Source organism: Myodes glareolus, chromosome 5, assembly GCF_982192425.1.
Source record: "Myodes glareolus chromosome 5, mMyoGla1.1, whole genome shotgun sequence".
NCBI classification, from domain to species: Eukaryota; Metazoa; Chordata; class Mammalia; order Rodentia; family Cricetidae; genus Myodes; species Myodes glareolus.
In genome coordinates, this window is record NC_142030.1 from 72,344,020 (window position 1) to 72,368,322 (window position 24,303).

Genomic DNA, 24,303 nt, shown 5'->3' on the forward strand with positions numbered 1-24,303 from the left:
CTAACCAACTCACAGCCCTCCAGGTGTGCATCAGGAAAAGAAGATGCCTAGAATAGTGTTGGTACCCAGGGAGGAGCTGCTCCTCACAGGGCAGTTTGAACTCTGATATCAGTGCTACTGTGTTGATAAGGATTTCCATGTGGTAAGGCGAGAGTCCATGTGCATCCGGGCAAGCATGTGTTTCATCAGATTCTGTGTTGACAAGATTTCTTTCTTCCCTCTGGAATGAGCCCAGGGAAAAGAGAGTGAGCCTTCGTCTTTCATAACCCACTAAATGAGATGATAGACGGCTAACTAGGACCTTGAGGGAGCATTTGCTCCTTTGGAGAAGCATGCCATTGTCTCTCCAACAGAAACATTCATCTGAAGGAGCTTATGTCATGCGTGAGGTTCTGATAGTAACCATCCCCCTTTCCATTCACCCCATTCCACCTACGGCCGGAAGCATACTGTATTTCCAGAGTGAACCTGCCTGGTATGGAAAGGCTGACAGGCAGGCAAGGTGGCAGGCAGCATTTCCCTGACATCGGACAACACAAGCTAAAAGCTCCGAGGTTTTTGTGCTGTGTCTCCACACACATCCTTAGGCTAGTGGCCTCCACCTTCAGTCTCAAGCTCCTGACACAGAACCTGTAAGAAGTTCATTGCGACCACAGAGATGGCAGCCATACTTGGCAGAGTTACGATGCCCTCCCTCGTCCTCCGTGCTTGTGTATGGCTGCTAACCAGGCATGGCTGTCCTCGTGTTGTAGTCATTAAATAGGGACGCAAGTGGGAATTAACAACACCTGAAGACGGTTAGCAGTAAGGCTTGCTGATGTCGGAAGGGGCATCTGAGGCCAGGCACCTCAGCCATGAGACAAACCACACTGCCGCGGTGAGGGGTCAAGAGTCACGTGAATTTAAATAGCACTCCATCAGATAATCAGCAAACATTGGTTGCCTTGCTGTTGCATGCAACGTGTATATAGCTAAGAACTGCAAGCAGCAGTTTGCGCCATGAACACCAAAGCCTAAAATCATCATTTTCATGGAGTCTCTTAAACATTCTTAAGGAGGTGACACACACACACACACGCACATGTGCACATGCACCTATAAATGTGAACGTAAATACATAAACGTATGCCCACCGCATACATATACATGGGAATGGAAAAAATATTCAACATCGTTACTCGTTGGTAATGCACTTGTTATCTGTATGAAGATACCCACCTATTTTAAAATTGCTACCTGGGACCTACAGTTGTTGAGAACCTGGCCAAGAACAAGAAGAGTCAAAGTATGTCCATGCAGCTAATATGGGTGTCAGGCGACTCACGCTCTGCACCCTCAGGAAACCTCGGAATCCCACCCTCCCTGAAGACATAGCGGAAAAGCTTGGCCATGCTGATCCGAAGCCTGTAGTAAAGTAGCATCCGGGAACATAGCAGAGGGACCAACAGCACTCCAGCAAGAGACCACTAGAGAAAGAACAGTGTCAAGATGAGATGCAGAACTAAAGCCCTGGGGCCGCAGGTTCATGGACTCCGACCAGCCCTATCTGTGCTCATGGCTGAGTGTCACAATATTGCAGAAGAGTGTGGTGATTTAAGACTACCAGGATGGCCTGAAGTCAGCAAGGGAACATTTGTGGTTGTTTATAGTGGGCCCTCTATTAAAAGTGTACAGGGTAGGACAGGTCTGCCTCCAGAGGGGCTCAGGGGAACAAACGCTTTGACCCTTGAGCAGGTCGAGCCAGGAGAAGCTGGGAAAACTCAGGGTACACGCTGGCTTTTCTGCTCAAGATTCTGCGGAGAGAAGGCTGTTTGCTTCGTTCGTTCGCTTCATCCCAGACTCTTTCAGAACTGCATACGAACGAGAGTCCAATTCCCAAACAGAACATCTTCCTGTTTGAGCGGTTTCGTAAAGGATGGCGAAATCACACGCTATGTGTGAAAGCGCTTTGTCAACTGTGAACTGATTAGTGGTGTCACGGGTTTGCCTTGTTTTCCTTTCATGGCACAGCTGCTGCCATTCGCTCGCAGATTTTAAGTCGTGGCCTTACACCTAGCGGAGAGCTTCTCCTGGGAGTGGAGCTCATAGAAAGCCTGAAGGGTTTCTAAGGTGTGAGGAGCGCCATGTGTCATGCTAATAATGTCAAGCCTACACAGGTCGGCTTCTCCCTACACTTAACTTAAAGATTATTCTATACGTGCCCTCCACCCTTGTCCCCAGACACTGCAACCAATGTAGTATGTGTCTCTCTCACCCAGTGCCCTTTACCTCCATGGAATATTAGTAAATAGCATCAGGCTAGGGCCACATTAGCACTGAGACCCATTCTGCCACACCTTTCCCATCTATGGTCTCTACTCTCTTCGCCTTCTTGCAGGTTAACCCCAACAGCAGCTCAGCAGATGCAGTGAATGGGACAAGAAGCACATGGGTGAGGGTGACTCCTAGGCACCCTTAACTGGCCCCTAGTCCAGTGGCGTTCTAGTTATTAACGGTGCAGAACTGGTCAGCGTCCATGTCGGGCAATTGTTCTGTCCGCTGCTCTTGTGTCTTCAGCCTGTACTCAGAGTCAACTAGATATGTCGGTGCTACAACTCTGTAAAATCCGTGCTTCGGTGTAATGAGAATAATTTTCTCTGTCACACACAGGGCTGAAAATTCCCCATGTTGCATGTCCTTTGCTCTTTTAAAATCTCGCATGTGTTTTTGAAGGAAATAAATTGGCAGGCCCAACCCAGTGATAACAATATAAGTAGCCCCTACACATTGAGTGGAAGTTATGTTGCTTAAGTCATGAGCCTTTGTAGACTTAGGAAATAGGTTTGCAAGATCAGTGCGATGATGTGTGTTCTAAAGTAGCTTTGGGGTATTTTAGTAGGAAAGTCTGCAGTAATGAACAACTGTCTGCCCCGAGATTAGGGGTTCACCATCGCTTACTTGAGAGAGCAGGGTTCAGGTGTGTACTTACTGTTCTTTGTTTTGCAGCATGCACATCTCTGAAAGCCAACAAGAATTCTTCAGAATGCTGGATGAAAAAATTGAAAAGGTAAGAAGGCAAAGTAACTAAGCATACTACATTATTTCAAGATAAATCTACTAATTAGAAGTTGGGATAATGATACTTTTTACCGCTGTATTCTAAATCTTTTGGCAAAGGACTGGACAGGATGTTAAAAACAAAACAAGCAAACCAACAAACAAAAGAGTGTATGTGAAAATAATGTGTTAGACCCCAGAGTCATAGCCTGCTCCAGCTCACTCTGGTCATCAGATCAGGAAGAGGCCATTGACCGCAAAGGAAGGCCATTCCCGACAAGTCCCCCAAGTGTGTGCATCCACCAGACACTTCTTCCAGACGTCTCGTGCCTGTTTCCATTACTCCCCTCCTCTGGGAATGGCTGATTTCCCTCCAGACCACACCAGCAGAACGTTACTGCAGATGGCACACAGGGCTGTTGTCTGCTTTTTGCTGAGACTCAGAGTGCTTGAGTAACTTTCCCACACTTGCTCATCTAACACAGTGTTCCCTTAGGCCTCAGCTTCCCTCTCTGCAGTTTCAATTACTCAGTCAAGTGTGGTCCACAAATACTGAAGGGAAAGTCGAATAATAATTCATAACTCTTAAGTAACTCATAACTGTTGTCATAATTACTGTTCATTGTCATTAACCTCTTTCTGTGCCAATCCATACATTGGTCTTGGTTATTCATGTGTAAGGATCTATGTACATTCACACGGGGCCTAACCGTCGTCCAGTCAGACTACATACACGAGAGTGGTCGCCTAATATAGTAATGGCTAAAAATTCCTCTCACCCGCTACTGTTGACACCATTGCTTGTGTGTGTGTGGTGTTGGAGCTGTGTTGTTACACCATCACACCATTGCTTGTGTGTTTGTGGTGATACCACTGTAAAAAACATACTACACTGCCAGTTGCGTGGAAGGAGAGCACACACAGTCACAGTACATGGTGCTTGAATACAAAGGGTTCTACTATTGGTGTGTATACCTATTACACTACTGGTAGCTGTTTGAAAATGCATTCCTTCTATTTATGACAAAATAGAAGTTGGCTGTAAGAAAGGGTGGCCTTGCCACACTGATACCAATCTCATGCGTCTTGGGTACCTTAACAAACCTCTTTCGGTGGCTGACCTGTGCCATCCAGATCTATGGGAGCTCCCTCTCTGATGTTTGCCCAACAAAATTGTCTAATGATGTATTTCTCTAAATGTGTCTTCATCATTCCATGACATGTGAATGTATATAGGAGAACAGAATATATAGGGTTTGTCACAGCCCCGGCTTCAGGAATCCAGGGGGAGTCTTGGGATCTGTTTCTGACAGATTAAAGGGGTGGCTATAATAATCGGGATTAGAATGCTACCGTTCTGTCTCTCGTCAGAGTCTCCAAGTTGCTTCTCTAGACGTGTATGCATTTACATTGACAGTAAAGTACACAATTTATCTGTGTAGAAATGTAAGCAGTAGCTTGATCTCAAAGACTGCACATACTGAATGGAGTATGGAACCAGGCTATGTTAACTTCAAATTCTGACATTATAACTTACAAACACCATTAAATTCAGAACGTATTGTACTATAGTTAAATCATCACAGAGTTTCAGTTTTGATTGTTTTACCTCCTTTTCGGTGTGTATGTGCTAGCGCACATGTGTTCAGGTACACATGTACGTGTATGCATACCAAAGCCAGAGGTCAATGTTAGGTATCATTCCGCAGAATCTTTTGAGACCAAGTCTCTCATCGGGACCTAGAGCTTGCCAATTGAGCTAGAGTTGCTAGCCAGTGAGCTCCAGTGATCCACTGGATCTTCCCCAGTGCTGGAATTATAATCATGCACCATTATGCCTGACTTTTTTATGTGAGTCTAGAACTCAGGTGCTTGTGTTTGCAAATTGAGTGCTTCATGATGGAGCTCTCTCTCTCTCTCAAGATCCCCCTCCTTATTTCTTTTCTTTTTCTTTTTTTTAATATTGGGGCTCTTAGGCAGGTGTTGCTTGTTCTCAATTTTTATTTTGATTGATTCTTTGAAAACTTCATACATGTATACAGTATGTTTTGATTATATCCACCTCTCAGAACCCTCCCATCACATCTTTTTCCCAACTTCATGTTCTCTTTTATAATTTTTATTTGCTTTTAACCCACTGAGTTGGATTAGCGCTCCAACTATATGAACTATATATATGTTCATATGTGTGTGGACATGGAGGGGGAGCATGAGAAACCTACCAGGAGCAATACTCATTAAAAAAAAGAAAAGTGACTCTCCTTCCAGCAGCCAGTAATTCCTCAACTGGGGGAGGGGTGGAACCTTTTGCTTCTATGCTGGCAATTTTAACTGGCTTGACATTGTGCAGGTCTTGCGTAGGTGACCACAGCTGCTGTGAGTTCATGTGTGCGACAGCCATGTCATGCCCAGAAGACAATACTTGGAGCACTCCTCCACATCCTCTGGTATTTAGAAGGCAGTTTGACAACATGATTATTTAGAAAAAATTATCAATAGGTTCTTCTCTATGACTTCCCAAGTCTTGGGTTTTGACCATGATTGCAGTATCAGGCATGAATTCCCTCCTGAGGAGCAGACCACAAATCCAATCGAAAGAGTAGTTGGTTACCCCGTTAACTGCCTTGCCACTATTGCAGCAGCGGGTGCATCTTGCCTAGAAGGTCAATATGGTAACAGGCAGAGGCCAGCGATGGATGAAACCCTTAAATTTTTCATCCCCAGCAGCCTGCATAGCACCTTCCAGCTGTGTGAAAGCCAACCAGGGGGAGAGTTTTCTGATCAGCTCAAGGCTGATTTCTCTGTGTCCTATAACCAAGCGTGTGGTGTCTCCAGCAATAAGATCTTACCCTCTAGATACAGTAGACAAACAAGAACTTTGTCTGTAGCCTGTATTGTTTCGGTACCTCTGGGTGTTCTCTGAGGAGGTAACTCATGCCTGGCACTGAGATTTTCACTTAATAACTGGTATCTTTGGAGTGCAACATTATTTACTAACATGGGGTACTTCTGTTCAAACTCCTTTTAAAAATATTTTTAATCAGCTTTTATACTAGTGGAGCTTCCTACGGTTTCTTCATACCTCCATAATTAAAGTTAGCCCACCCTACTTCTTCTTTACACCAACCACATCCCCGTGCCCACTCACACCTTTAGCTTCCGCTGTTCTCCCTCGTTCCTTCAGAACATGTATGTTCTACTATCTCCTCTTAGGTTTTTTGCTTGTGTTATAAGATCATGAGTTCCACCAGTAGCTTTGTCACACAGGCAGCATTTCAGTTAAGCCTTTCCCTGGACCCTCATTTCCCATCCCTCTCACTCCACTACCTGCTTGAGCTGTTCTTTCCCCAATATCCCCCCTCTCTATTTTCCATTTCACCTGTATTTTACTATTTCCCCTTCCTAGATTCATGGCCCTGCCATTAATGGCAGTCTCTGGTTTCCTAGCTTCCTCATGCTAAACACAAATATTTGAAGCGAGGATATTCAGCAGAGAAAATATGTGGCTTTCTTTTACTTTTTTTGTGGGTATTTCATCCGGACATCTCTTCCTGAAATCCTGCCTTAATGGTTACAATATTTAATGCAAGATAGAGATGATCTTAAATTTGTATGAATTTCAGAGTAGACCCAGTTTTGAAGTGGAACCGTGAAAGAGTAAGTTCATAGTCTTCTATCTCATTGAAAGATCAGCAGCGTCAAGGACATCACAAGAAAACCCACAGAAACAACCTGGATCCTAGGAGCTGAGAGTCTGAACCAATAGCCAAGGATCCTGCATGGGAGCAGCCTAGGGCCCTCTACATTTATGTGACAGTTGTGTGGTTTGTTCTGTTTGTGGGACTCCTAACAGTGGGAGCAGTAGTTGTCCCTAATGCTGTGGCTGGCTCTTAGGAACTAGTCCTCATAATGGACTGCTGTGCCCAGCCTTCATAGAAGGGGAGGTGCTTGGTCTTACTGCAGTTTGATATGCCTTGCTTTGTTGACACCCCTGGGAGGCCTGCTCCTTTCAGAACTGAAATAGAGGAAGTGGGGGCTGGAGGAAAGGTGAGAGGAAGAAGTGGCAGGAGAGGAGGTGGGGGAAACTGCAGTTGGGATGTAAAACAAATTCATTTCAAAAAGGAAGACCAGCAGCTACCACCAATGTAAAAACTAGAGGTGCATAATGAGTTGAAATGATATTCTGTAGGGTTCTTTGCCTATATAGAAATATTTTAAGTATTTTTATTTTCAGTAAAATATTGGCATATTTCTTAAACTGACATTGAAAACTTCATTTCATATCAATTACCAAGTTTCACATATTGGTTCAAACGATGTTCAGTATGCTGATGCTGTTTTGTTTAGTAAAGAAAAAAGGAAAGAGAAAAAAGAAAACTATTTTGTCCCACTATGATGATAAAGATCTTTCCTTTTTCTGTTTACTTGGCTTTCTTTTGGCAATAAAGATTTACCCAGTGGTCCAGGGTAAACTGAAAAAACTGAAACCTGCCTTTTAAGTGCTGACGAGGCACTAAGACCATTTTTGTCCCTTCCCATCTAGTTTCCATGATGGAGAGTCTGTCTCCTTTCACTCAGAGCGAGTTCATTGTTCCTGTAGAAAGCAAGACGTCCTTCTGTAACTAGGATAGAGCATGACGTGTTTGGTACAACCAAAACACCATTTCTGACTAAACTCTGGACTGGGTAGAGCATTCCCTAGACAAGGAATATTTTAAATTTAACATGACCAGTGTCTCCACTATTGGACACATTTTCTTTTTCTTTTTTTCTTCTTTTTTGGTTCTGATAATCAGACCCAGAACCTCCTACATGGTGCCTGCTGGGCAAGTGTTCTGCTTCTGTGCTATGCCCCAAGCCTAGATATATTTATATGTAAAAGAAAGCTGTGCCTCCATCTGCCGTGCACTTGCTTGCTCTGGACAGATAATCCCCTGGCCTGTAAGCTGTGTCTTTCTGTTCCTCCCCCCCTTCTCTACAGTTCATCCTTTTATGTATGCCGTTCTAGGTACTGTGGAAGCATTAAGCATCAAAAAGCAAAGTGTTCCTTCTTAGTGTATGACTTTGTCTCAGTGCAATCCTTATAGCCAAAATTGAAGCTGGATTCTTCCATGTAATTTTTCTGGGTTTTTAAAATATCGCTAAGTAGTTCTTTGGTAAGTGCAAGTGTAAAGACAACTATAAGCCATCTCAAATCGTCTTTAGGGTTTGTTTTGTTTTTTTTTTTTAAGAGTTTATTCAGTCCACTTTCACCTACCTGGAGCTTTGTGCTGAGAGTTCTGCTGAGAAGATTTGAATTGTAAAAGTTTGTCTCTCCCAGAAATGTCCAGGAATTCCTTTTCTCTTCCTAAATTTTACACCACCAGTCCTGTGGGGGTAGAGCCCAGCATCCCTTGACTCATCAGTTGCATTTCCTAGATTGTGTAGGGCATGGTTTGAAATTTACCTCCCTATCTTCCTCTCTGGATACCAAATAAAAACATCCACTCTCTGCCCCTCAAAACAGGTGTTGAAGCACACAGAATGCCAGGCCAAGGCCTGCCAGTTGTCAGTTATATAGGAAAGCTCACTGTGAAGTGCCTGAACCGCTCTCCCTGAGTGGTTCATCAGCAGGACTGCAGCAGACCTTCATACTCCGTTAGGAACACAGTCTTCTAAGAACCGATTAGTGCTCCACTCCCCATACAGTTAAAATAATACTGATCCAGCATCTGTAAGCTTGCGTTTTAAAATCCCTGCTTTCTATTAGCTTAGCCTTCAGCTTCATTTCTTCTGTGTCTTATATAATACCCCACCTCCCAAAGGTGGAGAGGTTGGTTTCAGTGTTTATCTTCACTTCTTTTTAAATTATTTTTATGGTTAGTCTTGAACACAGTGGGCTTCATTATGGTATTATAAACTCACTCACAGACATTGTATCTTGCTCATATTCACACATGCCTACACACACCACAACACACACACACACACACACACACACACACACACACACACACACACCACGCTACTCTCCCTAACCCGTGAGTTCCATTTGAAATTGAGTTTGTAGCCTCCTTTCACTTCCTGTTCTGTCTCTCTGCTTCCTGTGTGGATAAGAATGTGATCACCCAACTTCTCGCACCTACCTGTTGCCATGCCTTTCTTGCTGTGATGGATTATTCCCCCACTTTAACCATAAGCCAGAATAAACCCTCTGTTCCCTGAGTTGGTTTTGATCATGGCATTTTTGTCATAGCAATAGAAAAGTAATTGATACAGGAGGATTAGGAAGCAGTGGAAATTCCTCCTGTACAAACCCTTTCTCCTTTCTTTCTCACTTCCCTTCATTCTTCTGCTTGTAGTACCTTTCTAGATCCCTCATACTCTTGCATGATTTTGAGACCTTGACTCTCTTGGTTGGGATTACTCAATATGATGGTTTTGTTTTGGTTGTTTTGGTTTGGTTTGGTTTGGTTTGGTTTTTTGGGGTGGGGGGGTTGAGGAAATTTCTAAGCAAGATAAGTATATGCATTTGAAATTAGTCCATTTTAAGAAACAAGTTTGTTTCTCTGGACACCTACCTACCTATCAAACAGCTATTTGTTTACACTTAGAAAATATTTGGGTCCTTGAATGCTCTGATTTCCCAGGCTCAAAACTACACTAGTTGGTAAAAAATGTTATAGGTCTATGCGTATGAAGTTATTTCAAGGACCCTTATTTATTCTATCAAATTGGGTCAGCGTGACCCACACCTAGAGTCAGTGCATCAGGTATCACAAGAAGCACATTCTTCATCTGGTTAAGTTACTTCGATTCTACTGTATAAACACATCTTCAAGAGGAGCACCAAAATGTTCTACACTTGAAGTTTCATTCTTGAGTTTTGGAAGTTTGGAGCTGGGCAGTCACAGCTGCCTCCTCTCTGGGTACCAATGAGTGATGGCAGAGACAGGAGCAGGGGACATCCTGATTCAGCATCCACCTTATCAATGATGAGTGTTTCCCGGACACAGACCCAGAACTAGTTTGGAATACATTTGTAAGATTTAAAACATCAGAAGGTTTGTTGTCAAATTATGTAATATGCACATATGTAATATGAAATATGTGTAATTCAGACTATTAAGAAACTCTTACATTACTAGGTGTATACCCTTGAAATTCTCTTACATAATGCAATAAAGGCCACCATAGCAGCCTGTGTTAAATAGCAAAAATGAAAAGTTAAAAAGCTGGAAGCATCCGAACGTGCAGCAGCCAAGAAACAAATTAAACCTTCTATACCCTGGTGTTATGCAACAGTTAAAAGAAATGAAGCAGATGTATAGATGGCACAGTTACAGTCTTCAAGTAATATTATTAAATGAATAGAGTAATTATACAAAAAAGTGTGTTGAAAAAAATACTTTGATAGAGTTATACTTGCATTCAACAAAGAGATAACAGATACCAGTTGTCTGTCAGGCATTGGCAGGCATATGATAAATGCATGTTGCATCACCTTAGTATAGTACGTTCTACATGAAATATTTATAAGTGACAGGTATTTATATGCTATGTATTTAAATGTTCAGGCACACATAAAAGAACAGTATATTTGATATAGTATAACACATTATCAATATGATAGGAGTATTAAAGTCTCTAAAATAAGCTTGATGCAGGAGTATATCAATGGTCGAGTACATACCTTTGCCTGAGTTCGAGTCTCAACATCAGAAAGAGAAAAAAGCTGAGAAGGTAAATACCAACTCCTTGGCCATTGTGATCTCATGTTCTAGGCGAGAGAGTGAAAGACAGAAGCATGGTACCAAACACAAGGAGTTCTTGTGTCTCAGTGGTAGCTGCACAGTGTTCACTCCATGCTTGGTACTGCTCTGAAACATCAAGTTCTCAGTCAATAGAAATCCCCGAAAGCAGGAATGCATTTATGGCAAGATGTCAAGTGGACCAAAAGCAGATACACAGTGGTCACCAGCCCTGCTCACATCTTCAACTGCTCCCAGTGTGTGCAGAGGTCCAGAATCTCCACGGAGCATGACCATCCGGGCAGTGGGCCGTGCACTAGGTCTCCTGAAACATTCCTTGTAGCGTCCTACACCTGTACTAGGTGTACTACGGTACCTCACCTATAGCGTACAACCGGTGCTACTAAGATTCCTCGTTCCTCGCGAGCCAGCAAGGGGCCGGAGATTGAAACACAGACAGACACAGACACACAGAGACAGAGACACGGGGAACACGGGTCATCCTTGAAACAAGAATGCCCCCTTTATTGTGCTCAGGGGCAGCTTATATAGGGCTCCGGCCACGCCCCAGCTCTCAGGTTCTTTCTGCTGCAACCACCAGAAATCACTCCCCTGCCGTAGGGGTCTCCTGCTCAGAGCAGAGGAAAACAGGTTGTTTACAGAAAATTTAGGGTCTGGTGATCTGCAGTCCCCAACAATTCCTGTTTTAGATTTCAGCTGAAACCATTTCCAAGGCCTCCCGTAATCATAGTCACAGAAAAAAGTGAATTGCCTAGGCGCTATGAAAAGCTGTTCTTGTTGGCCAGTTGGTCAGATTTAATCGGCATTAATAACCCACTGAGCCAAATAGTCTCCACTATTGGAGACAGTTGATCCCGCCAGCTCAGCCTCTTATGTTTTGTCTAAAATCCACCTGGTTGTTATCTCCCCAACATGTGTCTTCTTAGGAAATAAGTTGGGTCAACTACAGACACACAGTGAAATGCAGTGGGCCCTGCTCAGTTCCATTCTAGAGTCTGGCCATATTGGCCGCCTTCGGCATACTCTGGAAGAAAGAAGCCATGTGGAAGTATTCTCCTAACCCAGAACTCAAGAGACCTCTCTACTTCCTGCTTGGAAGTGTTCTACCTTCTGGAGTTCTTAAGCCGTCCCCTGTACTTCCTGTTCGGAAAGCAAGAGAAAGGAAGGGAAGGCGAGCCTCCTAATGCAACCAGCAGTGACACAGCCCATGTGGGGAGGAAGGGAAACTTTCCGTGTTAAAATTGGCCATCCTTGGGCCTAGTCTGTGGAGCAGTAAGAGTGGTAAACAACCTCCTCCACTTCTCCGCTGTGACTAGCTAGGCCAGTCACCGTCTAAAGAGCTTAGTGGCTTTGGGGTGAAGTGGGGAGAAGACATCTTTGAGCCAGCAACAAGCTAATCATCTCTTGCTGGTGGCAGCTGGGAGGAAACCAGGGATGTCACTCACCTTCCCAAACACCCATCCTCACTATACATTCTAGGGCAAACTTAGTCACTTCCAGTTACAAAAGCACTAGAGAATGTGGAATCGCATCTCTGTCATGAGGCGAATAAATTCAGATATAAATTTGTCAGCTGAACAGAAGGAAACAAACCCCAGGAGACAACAAAGCCCCCATGCACCCAGTAGCTAATAGTAGAGCTCCTGGCTTGGGCTGAGAAACTCCCTGACAAGACGATAAGACTCTCTTAGAATTAAGTCCGTCCAGGTAGCTTGGAAATCTTCCACAAAAAACTTATGGCACATCTGTTTATCATCATACACACACACAAAAAAAAAATCACAGCAGGGAAATTTTAGGAAAAATAGTGTCCCGTGGGGCAAGGGGATGAAATGAAAAGTTTGCCTGTCAGAGAATAGAAACTGCAGGAGAATGACGTGTGGGTGGACAGAGAAGCAGCTGGGACCTGAAAATTCGGATTTAACAGGGAGATAAGATTGTAGATGAATTGTTAAATCTAATTTTGATTGCTACCATTTTCTTGTTAGTGGATTGTGAACAATGTTTTGTAAGCCGTCGTCTTCCAGAATTCGGCTCACCCCCGAAGAAACGCTAAAGCTCTCGGGGCAGAAGTCAGCTCCGGTACCTGGTCCTTAGGGAAAGAGCAGGATCCTTGAGCAGCGCAGCATTGACTCCTCAGGGTGGGGGTGGATTGCTGGTGCTCTCTCTGGGACTGGAACAGACTGCAGCAACCAGGCCGCGTCTGGCCACAAGGCGAGAACAGTCCTCACGTGATGAAGGGATTTTGTAGTATTTGGCAAATTACATGAAATTCAATTTTGGTAGCCACAGGTAGTTTTTTTTGGGGGGGGAGGGTTGTGGTTGATGTTGTTTTGAAACAGTGCCACACGATGTAACCCAGACTTGCCTCAAACTCATCATCCTCCTGCCTCTACCTCCTGAGTGCTAGGATAATTGGCACCACCATGCCTGGCCTCACGGTTATTTTCTGGGAACTTGGTTGCACGTGTTTAAGTTGTATCAGTGGCCGGATGGAACGGAACCTCAAACATCTTCTAGCTGATCCTTCTAAAGGAACATGGGTTCGAGATGGCCTGGAGAAGGAAGACATCCCAGGTTCTTACCCCGCTTTCTCGTCACTGCTCCCTGTGGGGAAGGGCATCACTGAAGCGTTTTGTGTACCAGTGTGAGACAAAGCTTGGGACGTGGGTGCTTTAAAGCTTCTGAATGGTCCCTGTTGCTGGTGGGATGTGGTGTGGATACAGTGAATGGGGGAGGGGGCGGAGGATAGGTAGTTGCTATGTGTTCTGTCCTGAAGATGAGAAGTCCTACACACCAGAGTGGTCACTGCTTATGTTACCATGGTGACCCCTCCGAACGTGGCCAGAGTGCCGGTTGGAGGCTGTCCCGCTCTGCTGCTCCCCTCCAGCCAGGCCTTTTCCCAACTGGATTAATAATGTGTAAGTCTAATTAGAAGAAAGCTCATTAGAGACAGAGACAGCTATTAATGCCTCCATTGATTTCTCTAATGAAATAAGCGGGGGGAGGAGACTCTAGCAGGGCAGCTAATTATTTTCTGTTTTCTTCAGCATTTCTTCCGCGTTTAAAACTGTTGTTGTAAGCCGTCACTGGGCTGTAAACAAAAACACGGAGCTGGAAGTGGCCTTGTGGCTCAAGTGGCTCTGACATTTCCAGCCCTGAGGAAGGCGTCTGCTTCCAGTCCACAACCCTGCCGGGAGCTGTAAGACCCCAAGCCTGGAGGCTGCTCTTCATTCCCAGCCCCCTACCCATCGTTTGCTCTGCATTCTGGCTGGTGGCTCTTAGATTCTGAAGCTGTCAAGCGTGGTTCTCCTGCCCTGTGCTCCTGGTTCAAGGCTGAATGTCCACATTCCACAGAGACTTGGAAGCCATTGCCTCCGGATGGTCATTCCTAGAAGGAACAGCTTGTGAACAAGCGCGCAGGGAAGGGAAACTCCCAGTGAGTTTATGTACAGAAATTCAGAAGGGGCAACCACACTGTATCAATCAAAATGCTCCTTGCTCCTCTTGTCGCTGTAAAGCTCTACAGGGCCCAGTCAGAGGCTGTTACGCAAGGGTAACAGTCATTCAAACCTGAGCGTGCGGCTGGGGCTGAACACGTAGCATGCATGAAGCTGTAGGTTCAGCCCCAGGACTGATAAAGAAGACAAACCGACTGCGCATGATTCCACATACGCTTCACCTAGAAATTACATAAATAAATAAAAACGGTGACTAGTGAGCAGTGGGATTCTAGTATCAACTTCTCACCCCTTCTTCCTCACCCCGGCCTTTTCTTCATTTCCCTACCGTTCTAGTGGCACAAACCAGTCTGACCTGTATTACTACTGTAGCTACAGATGATGCAGTTGCATTGTTAAAGGGATGGGGCTTCCTCCAGTGGGGTCCAAAATATGTTGACAGCTTCCTTCTCCTATTAGAACGCCAGGGCAGTTTCGGATTACTGGCGCTCCCAGGCCTCCTCTCAAGGAGGCGTGTTCACAAGTAATGTGATGGGAGACGCACAGGATTCCATTAAACACCAAAGGACGGAGGTGAATGAGAAACATTGTCCCCTCGAGTAAGGGAGGCCAACACTGTGGACAAAATCCCTGTACACCTGTTGAGGTAAAGAACCACAGAGAGAGTAAGAGAAGGTTCTTTTTGGAGCATCTGGGGACAGGGTGACTGTTGCAGAAGTATGGGGGAAGGGAGTAGTGAGGGTATGGCAGTAAATGGCTGTCTGGGCACAGAGAAGGCAGGACATTGCTGGAGTTGTCTGTCTGTCTAGTGGTAGGCAGTATGTGAATATATATTTGGTTTTTCAAGATTAGCTTTCATTGTATAGCCCAGGCTGTCCTGGAACTCACTCTGCAGACCAGACTGGCCTCGAACTCACAGAGATCTGCCTGCCTCTGCCTCCCGAGCGCTGGAATTAATGGCGTGTGCCACCACAACCCAGCTATAGGAACATATCTTAATACCTGTTTTTGAATATTTTCCCCCACACCTTTTTTTTAAAAAATGCTACAAGATAAATACTTGTAATTATAAACTTGACAGCTTCATCAAGGTATAATTTATGCACCATAAAGCAAGCTGATTTCACGTGCACGGGCCGATGGTTCTCAGGAAGTTTGCCCAATGCAGAGCCATCCGCACACTCCAGTTTTCAAACACTTCTATTGCAGGATGGATGGCTTTCCTGCTTGCTTATAGGCAGTCTCTGTTCCCCCTCTAATCATGTATCTTTGGGTTTTATTTCTCTGATTGCTATGACAGGGGATCCAGATCTTCACCTGGCCCAATAGAAATTAGCGGCCACTTTAGAAGCAGCCACACTTGCTATTCACAGCTAACAGTGATGAAAGCTGCGTGCCCTGTACACCCTCAAGAACTGACTGCCACAAGTATTTTGCTTATAGTTATTTTTATTTATTTTTTTTTATTCCTGAAGGGGATTAATTTTCTCTTTGTTTGCATTTTGCTTGTCTTGTGCTTGGTTGAGTCTGCACGCTCTGTCCTTGACCTCACATTAGGATCCTCTCGGGTCTTCATTTTTTAAAAAATTTTGTATGAATTTTTCTCACAGCTCGCATAGTAAATCCTTTGGCTGTTTTTGCTAGTGTGAAGTTTCCCCTTTTTAATGTGTGAGTATAGGTGTGTGCAGATACAAAGGGGTATGTGGGGGGGATGCGTGTGTGCCCGCACCAAAAGACAACCCCGAATGTCCTCCTGGGAATGCCATTGACTTCCTTTGCGGCAGCCTCTCTCTGGATCTCACTAGTTCGGCTAGACTGGCTGGCCAGCCAATTCCAGGAGTCCCCTGTCTCCACCTCCACAGCACTGGCGTTACAAGGCACCCCACCATGCCCAGCTGCGCGTGCATGGGGCAGGTCACGTTTGTGCAGACACATGTGGAGGCTTGAGGCTGACTTCATTGTCTTTCTTGGTCATTTTCTTCTTTGTTTATTGAGACAGAGTGTCTCTGAATCTGGAGCTTGCCAAGTTGGCTAATCTGGCCAACATGCTTGCTTCAGAGGCCCCATGCCTGTCTCCTGAATGCTGGGGTCACAGGTGCTCATCATTCCTTCCCAGCTTCTAACATGAATTCTGGATCCAAACTCCAGTCCTCGCTTTTATGCAGCAAGAACATTAGCCTCTGAGCCATGTCTGCAGCCCTAGCTTTTACATGGATTCTGGGGGTTGAATCTATGTCCTCCTGCTTTCAAGACGGGAGCTTTACAAACTGAGCTATCTCCTCTGCTTGAAGTTGCTTGTGTATTTTTCTTTATGTTTTAACTCCTACACTGAAAAGTTTGTTTTTAACATGTTTAAATACACACACATACATAGATACACATGCACACACACAAACACAATAGATATCTAACTGTTTAACATGTCCTCAAATTAACAAAAGTTCAATGTTATGCTCTGATAAATTTTTAAGATTTAATACACTATCAGTTACGTAATTTCCATGCAGCTTAAGCTGTATTTATGGGATGTGACATGCTGTATTTGGGCTCTGGGGTTCTTGGCGTTAGCTTGTGTTGGACGTGTCTTTAAAAGGGGGTGAGGAGAAGAAGAGAAGAGGAAGGGAGGGAAGAGGAGGAGGAAGGAAGAAGAGAAAGAGGAAGATGAGGAAATTGATTTGGAATCAAAGGAGACTCGAGATATATAGAAGCAGGTTAGACTCAGGAAATGGAGCGAAGGTTGCCATCGGATGGCAGAGACATCCCCAGGGTCCAGAGGCTAAGAGCATATCTGCTCTGGGGGCGACAGGAAGGCAGGACGTGGCTGTACTGTTCTACCTTTTTGCCATTTGTTTTGTTTTTGGGTGCACATGCTAGGTAGACGCGTTATTGCTAAGCTGTACCTCCTCTTTGTTGCTGTTTGTTTGGGTGCAGGATTTTGTTAACATGCCCAGGCTGGTCTTGTAAACCTCCTGCCTCAGCCTCCCTAATGCCAACCAAAAGTGACAGGTCTGTGCTGCCAGACCCAGCTTTTCCTGTCATTGAATCTGTACCCAGTTACCCCTGCCTCCCTGACAGCTGAAAGTTTGGTGATTCTGTTTTTAAAAGTTCTTTAACAATTGAAATGAGACATAAGTCCTATTCAGCAGAAACTGGTTCCCTGGCATGTCCAGTAGGACAGTGTGCCAGTACGGGCTCTCAGGGGGTCTTGGGGTTGGATCCCTCCCAGCAGGATTCTGGGTCGCTTTGGACTGGATGCCATGTGACACCTCTTAGCTGTGGTATGTTCTGATCTCAGAAATCTTTGTTCCCAAAGTGTTTTGTCCTTTGAGCTGCTGTCAGGTGATAAGAAAAATGAAGCAGAGGAGAAGAGGGCCCAGGAGAGGTGGAGATTAGCTCGGGGATCTTGGGCTTCGCTGAGGTTTGCTCCACTCCTATCCGGCAGGGCTGATATGAATAATAAATGAAATGATGTCTGCACAGCAGCTGGTGTGGGTTTTTCCTCCTCTCGTGCTAACTAGAAAAATTTAGGGGAACAAATTCTTGGGAAATGAAAGTTTTGGGGTCTGGCTTAGACGGAGGGTTTATTCAGCTTTGTCAAGCGGTGTGATGGAGGGTCTTTGTGTGCTGGTAGTAAACCTGCAGCCTCGGAAACGGTCCTGCAGGCTTTATTGTTTTGTTTTTAATGTATGTCTATTTAGTGTGTGTGCGCGTGCGCGCGCGTGCATGTGCGTGCATGTGCGTGCGTGTGCCTGTACTGCTTTGGGAGGCCAGAAGAATGTCAGATCCCCTAGAGCTGAAGTTACAGGTAGTTGTGAACTGCCATGTGAATGCAGGGAATTGAACTCAGGTCCTCTACAAAATCAATAAATGCTCTTAATTGCTGAGCCACCTCTCTAGCCCTGGATCCTTTAGTCTTATAATCTTGTAGCTGGTGTGTGTGTGTGTGTGTGTGTGTGTGTGTGTGTGTGTGTTTGCTTCCTTACATGTGAGGCTTTACTTTGACGTCAGATGGGAAGGGACTTTAGTTTTAGCCATAGAACTTGTCTTCATGTACCCGACTGGGATTCAGATCTGCCTGGGACACACTGCTAAGGACAGAGGGATGCTCTCTGGCTCCTGTCAGATCTCGCCTTATGACCCCTGTCCTCACTCACAAATGAGGCTTTTCATTCCTGCCAGGAGCCTGAACAAGCCAATGTTTATGATGACAATGGCAACAGAAGTGGCAGCAGCTAGCATTTATTGACTATCTGACAGAATGGATCTTCTTCTGCACATAACCCTGATCACAGCCCTACTGGACAGAGAAAGTGACTATGCCCAAGAAACCAAAGCCTGTCGTTCTACCCAGGCACACTTTGCTATGCTAATAAAATCTCCATGAAAACTCAGACCCCAGCCTATCCTGCCCAGCTGCTTACCCAGCATCCATCTGCAAGTCCAGTCTGAGCCTCCCAAGTTAAAGCCACACAGAGAGCATCACTTGATGCTTGTAGCCTCGTGATGCTAGATGCTGTATCCTGTTTCCCATGCTAGAAAATAAACTCCCAATGGTCAAGAACCTTGTAGGGGTGGGGGCGGGGAATCTCCTTTATAACTCCCCAACTGATGTCTGAGAGAGTGACTCTTGCCTGGTCCAGATCAAAGCTAGAGATGGTGTCATCCTGAGCCGTGTCACCGTGAAGGCTGTCATGGGGGTGACTACTACTTGCATGCTCTTCCCGGGAGCACTGGTTACCCATTTTCTCTGTCCACTAGAGGTTTGATGCCACCAGGGAATCAAACCTCAGTGGACATTGGACTTCCATTCTGCAGGGCACACTGGGCTGTGCTCTGATGGTGGAAGAAACTGAATCAGGCTAGCAAGTAACTCATTCTGACAGAACAAGCAGTCTGGGGCTGTTTGGCAAGGATTGGGTGACCATTCTTCCTTCTGCAGATCCCAGGGCTTCATTGCATGACAGTGCATGTGTGTGTGTGTTTGCTTGTTTGTTTTGTGTTTGTATGTGGAACACACTTGGATACATGTATGTGCACACCATGAATAAATTCATTTACCAGTTGCCGTTTAGACACTATTAATACTAACTGTGAGCAGTCATGCCAGTTAACTGTCATTGCTTTTATTTCACCCATAAGAAAACTGAGACTCAAAGAGGTAACTTGAACAAGGTACCAAAATTAGTAAGAAATACAGCTGGGATTAGCATCCAGATGTGTGTAATAATTCGTTATAGTGACACCTAAGCATTAGGGAAATGTGAAATATTCCCAATGTGCAGATATATAATATAACAGAGAAATATGCAAGCGTGTTATATATCAGAGGAAAGGCTGCATTAAAAAAAATGTAAGCATTGGTGCTTTTAACAATGCATTCCAGCCAGGCTGTGGTGGTACATGCCTTTAATCCCAGCACTCAGGAGACAGAGGCAGGCAGACCTCTGTGAGTTCGAGGCCAGCCTGGTCTACAGAGCGAGTTCCAGGACAGGCTCCAAAGCTACACAGAGAAACCTTTTCTTGAAAAATGAACAAAAAAAAATAGACAAACAAAAGAAAGCATTGCACTGACTTAGAAAATTCTGGGTTTGTTTGAAAGAAAACAAGTTTACTGAATATACTGGAAGTAGCGATGGGCTAAGGGATTAGAAAAGTACCTTCAATAACCAAAAACACTGTATTTTTAATATAATATGACTTAAAATAGTAAAAATACTCAAAGGAGTATATACACAGTAAACAAAGAATTGTTTGCTACCAATACTTAATGCATATCAACTACAAAAATGAGATTTCTAAGTTGAACTTGCCTGAAATATATGTACCATAAAACAGTTAACCAAAAAAAATAAAATAAAATAAAACAGTGTGGGATAAATGGCTTGCTTATCTCAGTAAGATAAACTATGGGAGCATCCGTTGTCATTCACGACTTGTGGTTAAATTGTTGAAAGTTCCTGTCATAGGGCCAAAATTTCTGTTTTTAAAGGAGCACTTGTCCCCAAATGCAGAGCATCTAGTTTGTATTTGAAAAGAAAAATCAGTGAAGGGCACAAACAAAATAATTCAGCTTGGCCTTCACAAGAGCCTGACCTGTGACATTGGGACAAGGAAGGAAAGCGTTTCTGTCCTGTGCCTCTCTGGAGACTTGCCCTCTAAGAGCTACGTACGTTGATCAAGGCCACCCAGCCAGGTCAGTTACGGAGCCTCAATCCTGGTCCCAGCTGTGTCTCAGTAGCGCGAGGGATAAAAGATGCTCAGAAGCAGCCGTTCCCCACTGTCCATAAGCCTGCCAGAACCTGCTTGCTGGCGGGCACATCAAAAGCCTCTTGTCCTTGGAGTCATTCATGAGGACCAGGTGCAGCCCCAGATCTGTCACACATGTCCACAAAAATCCGTGTTTGCTGTTCCCTTAAACCGTCTTAGAGTGAATTAAAACTTGGGCATCCTTTGATTACACTTCCTTCTCCTCTGGCATTTTTAAGTACTAAGAGTGGGGCTGGAGCTGTAGAATGTGAGCAGCGAAAAGTGACTGTTGAGTCTTCTGACTCCTAGCTGCTTCCTCTCCTTAACTTCTTCGTGTAAGCCACGTTTCTTGTGCACCTGTCATGTAAGTTGACATAAATCCTGGCCAGCATTTTAAAAGAGCTTATTCTGGGCTTGGTGTATCACGCCTTGAGATAAGCAGACCTTAAAAGTCAGCGAGCGCGGGTTTGTGGTGCATCGTTATCGTTCTGCACCCAGAGGTCAAACCACCCATGAAGACGGGATTCCGTTACAAAGCCGACTGAAGCTGGACGAAAACGGTCCAGCAGTCACTGTTTCAGGCCCTGGTTGAAGTCTTTGATTCACGTGTCCTTTTTCTTTTCTCCTGCCAGGGTCGGGATTACTGTTCTGAAGAAGAAGATGTCACATAGCATCGGCTCGCCCACTCGGACCAGGAGCTACTACTGTGTAAATAGGTTCCACCCCAGTTGAAACCTTTGCAAAGGTCGGTTCTCTTCACTGAACAGCACTCTAGCCAACGAAGACCGTTCCATATCGTATGCCCCATTAAATTACAGTGTTTCTTAATGAACCTGCAAAGGAATATTGCTAAACACAAACATACACATACAAAAAAAAAAAAACTAAAAAACTGTTCTGGAACTTTCTTTGTTGCTGCTAGTTAAAACTTGTTGCAACTTTTCACTTCTCTCGTGTCCAAGTATGCAGCACAGCTCTGCAGTTCACCTTAAAGATACTATTGGTTTTCTGATGCTCTCCGGCCTATTTTCTATAGGATGTAGTGATGAACTCTGGTACAGACTTCAGTTCTAGCCTGGTTCTGCTTTGAAGTCAAGCTTCTCTTCCCCCCTTTCCTCCTTATCCATCTCTTCCAAGTGGTCCAGAGATGGCCTGAGCTTTGCTTCTCACTGGTTAATGTGGGTCTTTGGAGATGGGATGGTGGCCATGGTGAGCCTTGTTTCACTGCTCAAAAGTTGAAGAGCCACAATTGGTTAAGCGCATGCTGTGACTTGACTCCTGGAAGTGACACCAGAGTGAGCAGCAGGCCAAGCCACTTACCAGGACTCTTAGTGCAGGAACAAGCTTGTAGCGTTGGCTTTGCTCAGATGCAAATGGAAGTGTGACCACAATCATTTTGAATCCCTCCTCCTCCTCACGTTTTTTTTTTCTAAGAAATAAACATTTTACTGTTTTTATGTATCCTTGTCTTCTCCCATTCATCCAGTCCAGCATTTTAAGATGATCCTAAGTGTGGAAGTTAAGTGTTCCCTCATAGTGACACTGATGGGTGGCCTAAACGCTCCCCACCTTCTGTTGATATCTACCCTGGTCTGGAAGGGCTATGAGTGGTCAGAAGAGATGAGGGGACAACCCTGTGACTTCTTAGGAGGGCTGGAACCACTGTGACTTTTGGTTTTATTAGGTATTAAAGCTCACTGTTTTCTAAGTCTCCGCCTTCAAAATGCTATGTGAGCCTTGCCACGTCCTTCCATTGTGTTTCCAGCACCAGTAGTGTGGGTGAAAGGTGTCCGCCTACAAGAAAACAGGACAGTCACTCGGTAATGCCATTTGGAGATGTGGAAGCCGAAAGTCCTTGGTGGTGGGGAGTGTTGACTGCGTGTTCAGTAGAGTTTATTTTTCCATACTATATGAAGAGAATGGTCTCTTCTCAAAGACAGAAGTAATATTTTTAACAAATATTGTCACAAGTAAATAGCAATCAAAAGGAGAAAATAACTTTTGTATTTTTTTATCATGTTTGATAGCTTTGATGAGGATTCTCTTTGTTACTTTCAGGGGAGGGCACCCTATTCAATGCCGTGCCAACATGCCAGCAGTCCAGGGTTGGGTTTATCCTGCACGCACACGCACACACACACACACACACACACAGGAGTACTGTGTTTTTCACTTTGAGGGTTGTGAGGGCCTCACTCTCAGCCACACTGCCACCTTTGGAAGGTGGAATAGTTACCAGAGGGACAGTTGAAATGTTCCCAGCTGTCAAAAGGTGTCCGCCACAGAATAGACTAGGGAGCTAAATTGGTTCTTGCCAAAATGAGCCTTGACTTTTAAATCTGTCCACAAAATGTCAAGATCTCCTGTTAGACCCAGGGCAACAAAAGTGAGGGAGAGAAAATGCAGCCGAGTGTAAGACTCGAGTGTAAGCAACAAAATCCCGTAATTCTTGCAGCCAGCAGCGGCTATTTTGGGGAGCAGCTGTGGTTGTTACATAAATAGAGTTGCAGCCAGAAGCTAAGGCTTTTTTATCCAGCTTCAAGCAGAAAAATGCAGGGAGAGTCCAGTAGTCTAGGGTTTTAAGTTCCCTCCCTTTGTATGGTTTTGGCCAAAGGACGAAAATAGTTTTCCTCAACTGTAAATGAACTGCTAAACCCCACCTCAGCTTGTTCACTGGAGACTTTGTTCGCTGTTCTGTGGACGGCCTTTTCCGGATTCTCATGTTCTTACTGCGCAAGAACGAGACGAGTGTTAGCGTCTTCCACGTGACTCCTCTGCTCGGTGTCTAAGACAGTGTCTTCCCAGAAAGTCAACACCCTCGACCCGGAGATGAAACACCTGTGTCCTTTGCCTCAGTCACGTTTAGCATTTTTGGATGTTACCCATGTCTCTTGGGAACCTGACTTTCGAGTGTTAATAAAACCCTAAGTGCTGTTCAGGAAGCCGCGGTTTTCACAGTTGTGTCTCCCGTGTTTCACGCTGGATGCCTCCTCGCTGTACAGAAGTGATTTCATCTTCAGACACATTTGGTACCTCTAGAAATAGGTCCAAGAAAGGGGATGGTTGAGCGGGTTGGCATGAAATGGCTTGACTATGTTAGCAACACTCCAAACTGTCTGTTTTCCATTTGTTGGTTTGAATCATAAAATTGTCAAGTGATTTGTGTTTGTACTTTATTTTTCTATACCTTCTGGAAGGATCTCCGTTGAAAATATCCACTTGCACCCGCCCCCCATCAGGACATAAAGGGAAGAATTACCCAGGATATCTGCTGGTACATCTTGTTAGTTGTCATGTCTGTAGGACATGGGAGATGGAAGGAGGGGAGGAAGGGAAGGAATTGGCCTGGTGGACGCAGGAGGAAAAGTGTTGAAAACGGACAGGAAGCTGTTGTGAAGAGCTTTTGGAGGGGCTGTGTGCTCGGGCAGTTGTTCTAGTGGCCAGGGGTGGAGCGGGTCTGCTGACGAGATTTGCAGCTGGGCCACACACGCCTCGTGTCCTCCAAGCCGTAGGGTTGTAAAGGCTCAGCCGTGTGTGTGCGCAGCTTTCTTTGGCTTGGCAGAGATTCAGGATCACAGAGTACCGCTCTCATAATTGAATACGTGTTTCTTGCTGGCAGACAGACTCAAAAGACGCTTTTACCTCCACGAGACCTCCTAGCCTCAGGCTTAAGTGGGAGCATAGAGTGACATTATGGTCTATTTAGGAACAAAGAAGGGACAAAGTCCAGAAATGAGGAAAGTAGGTCAGCCCCCAGAAAGAGCCACACAGTGGCCGGGCTCTCCTGTCTGCTGGGCCCAGGGTGACTC

General features: G+C 44.9%; 1 protein-coding gene across 2 annotated transcripts in view; it reads left to right on the forward strand.

Annotated features, from left to right (window-relative positions):
* C5H1orf21 (chromosome 5 C1orf21 homolog) overlaps nucleotides 1-23,653 on the forward strand; it is a 197,853-nt gene extending 174,200 nt beyond the window's left edge. For both annotated transcript variants that reach the window (XM_048431064.3, XM_087906430.1), the window contains exons 5-6: nucleotides 2,986-3,046; nucleotides 21,127-23,653. In XM_048431064.3, coding sequence (XP_048287021.1) covers nucleotides 2,986-3,046; nucleotides 21,127-21,165 — 100 coding nt within the window. In that variant the 3' untranslated portion in view covers nucleotides 21,166-23,653. The remainder of the gene's footprint in view (nucleotides 1-2,985; nucleotides 3,047-21,126) is intronic.
* The last annotated feature ends 650 nt before the right edge of the window (nucleotides 23,654-24,303 follow it).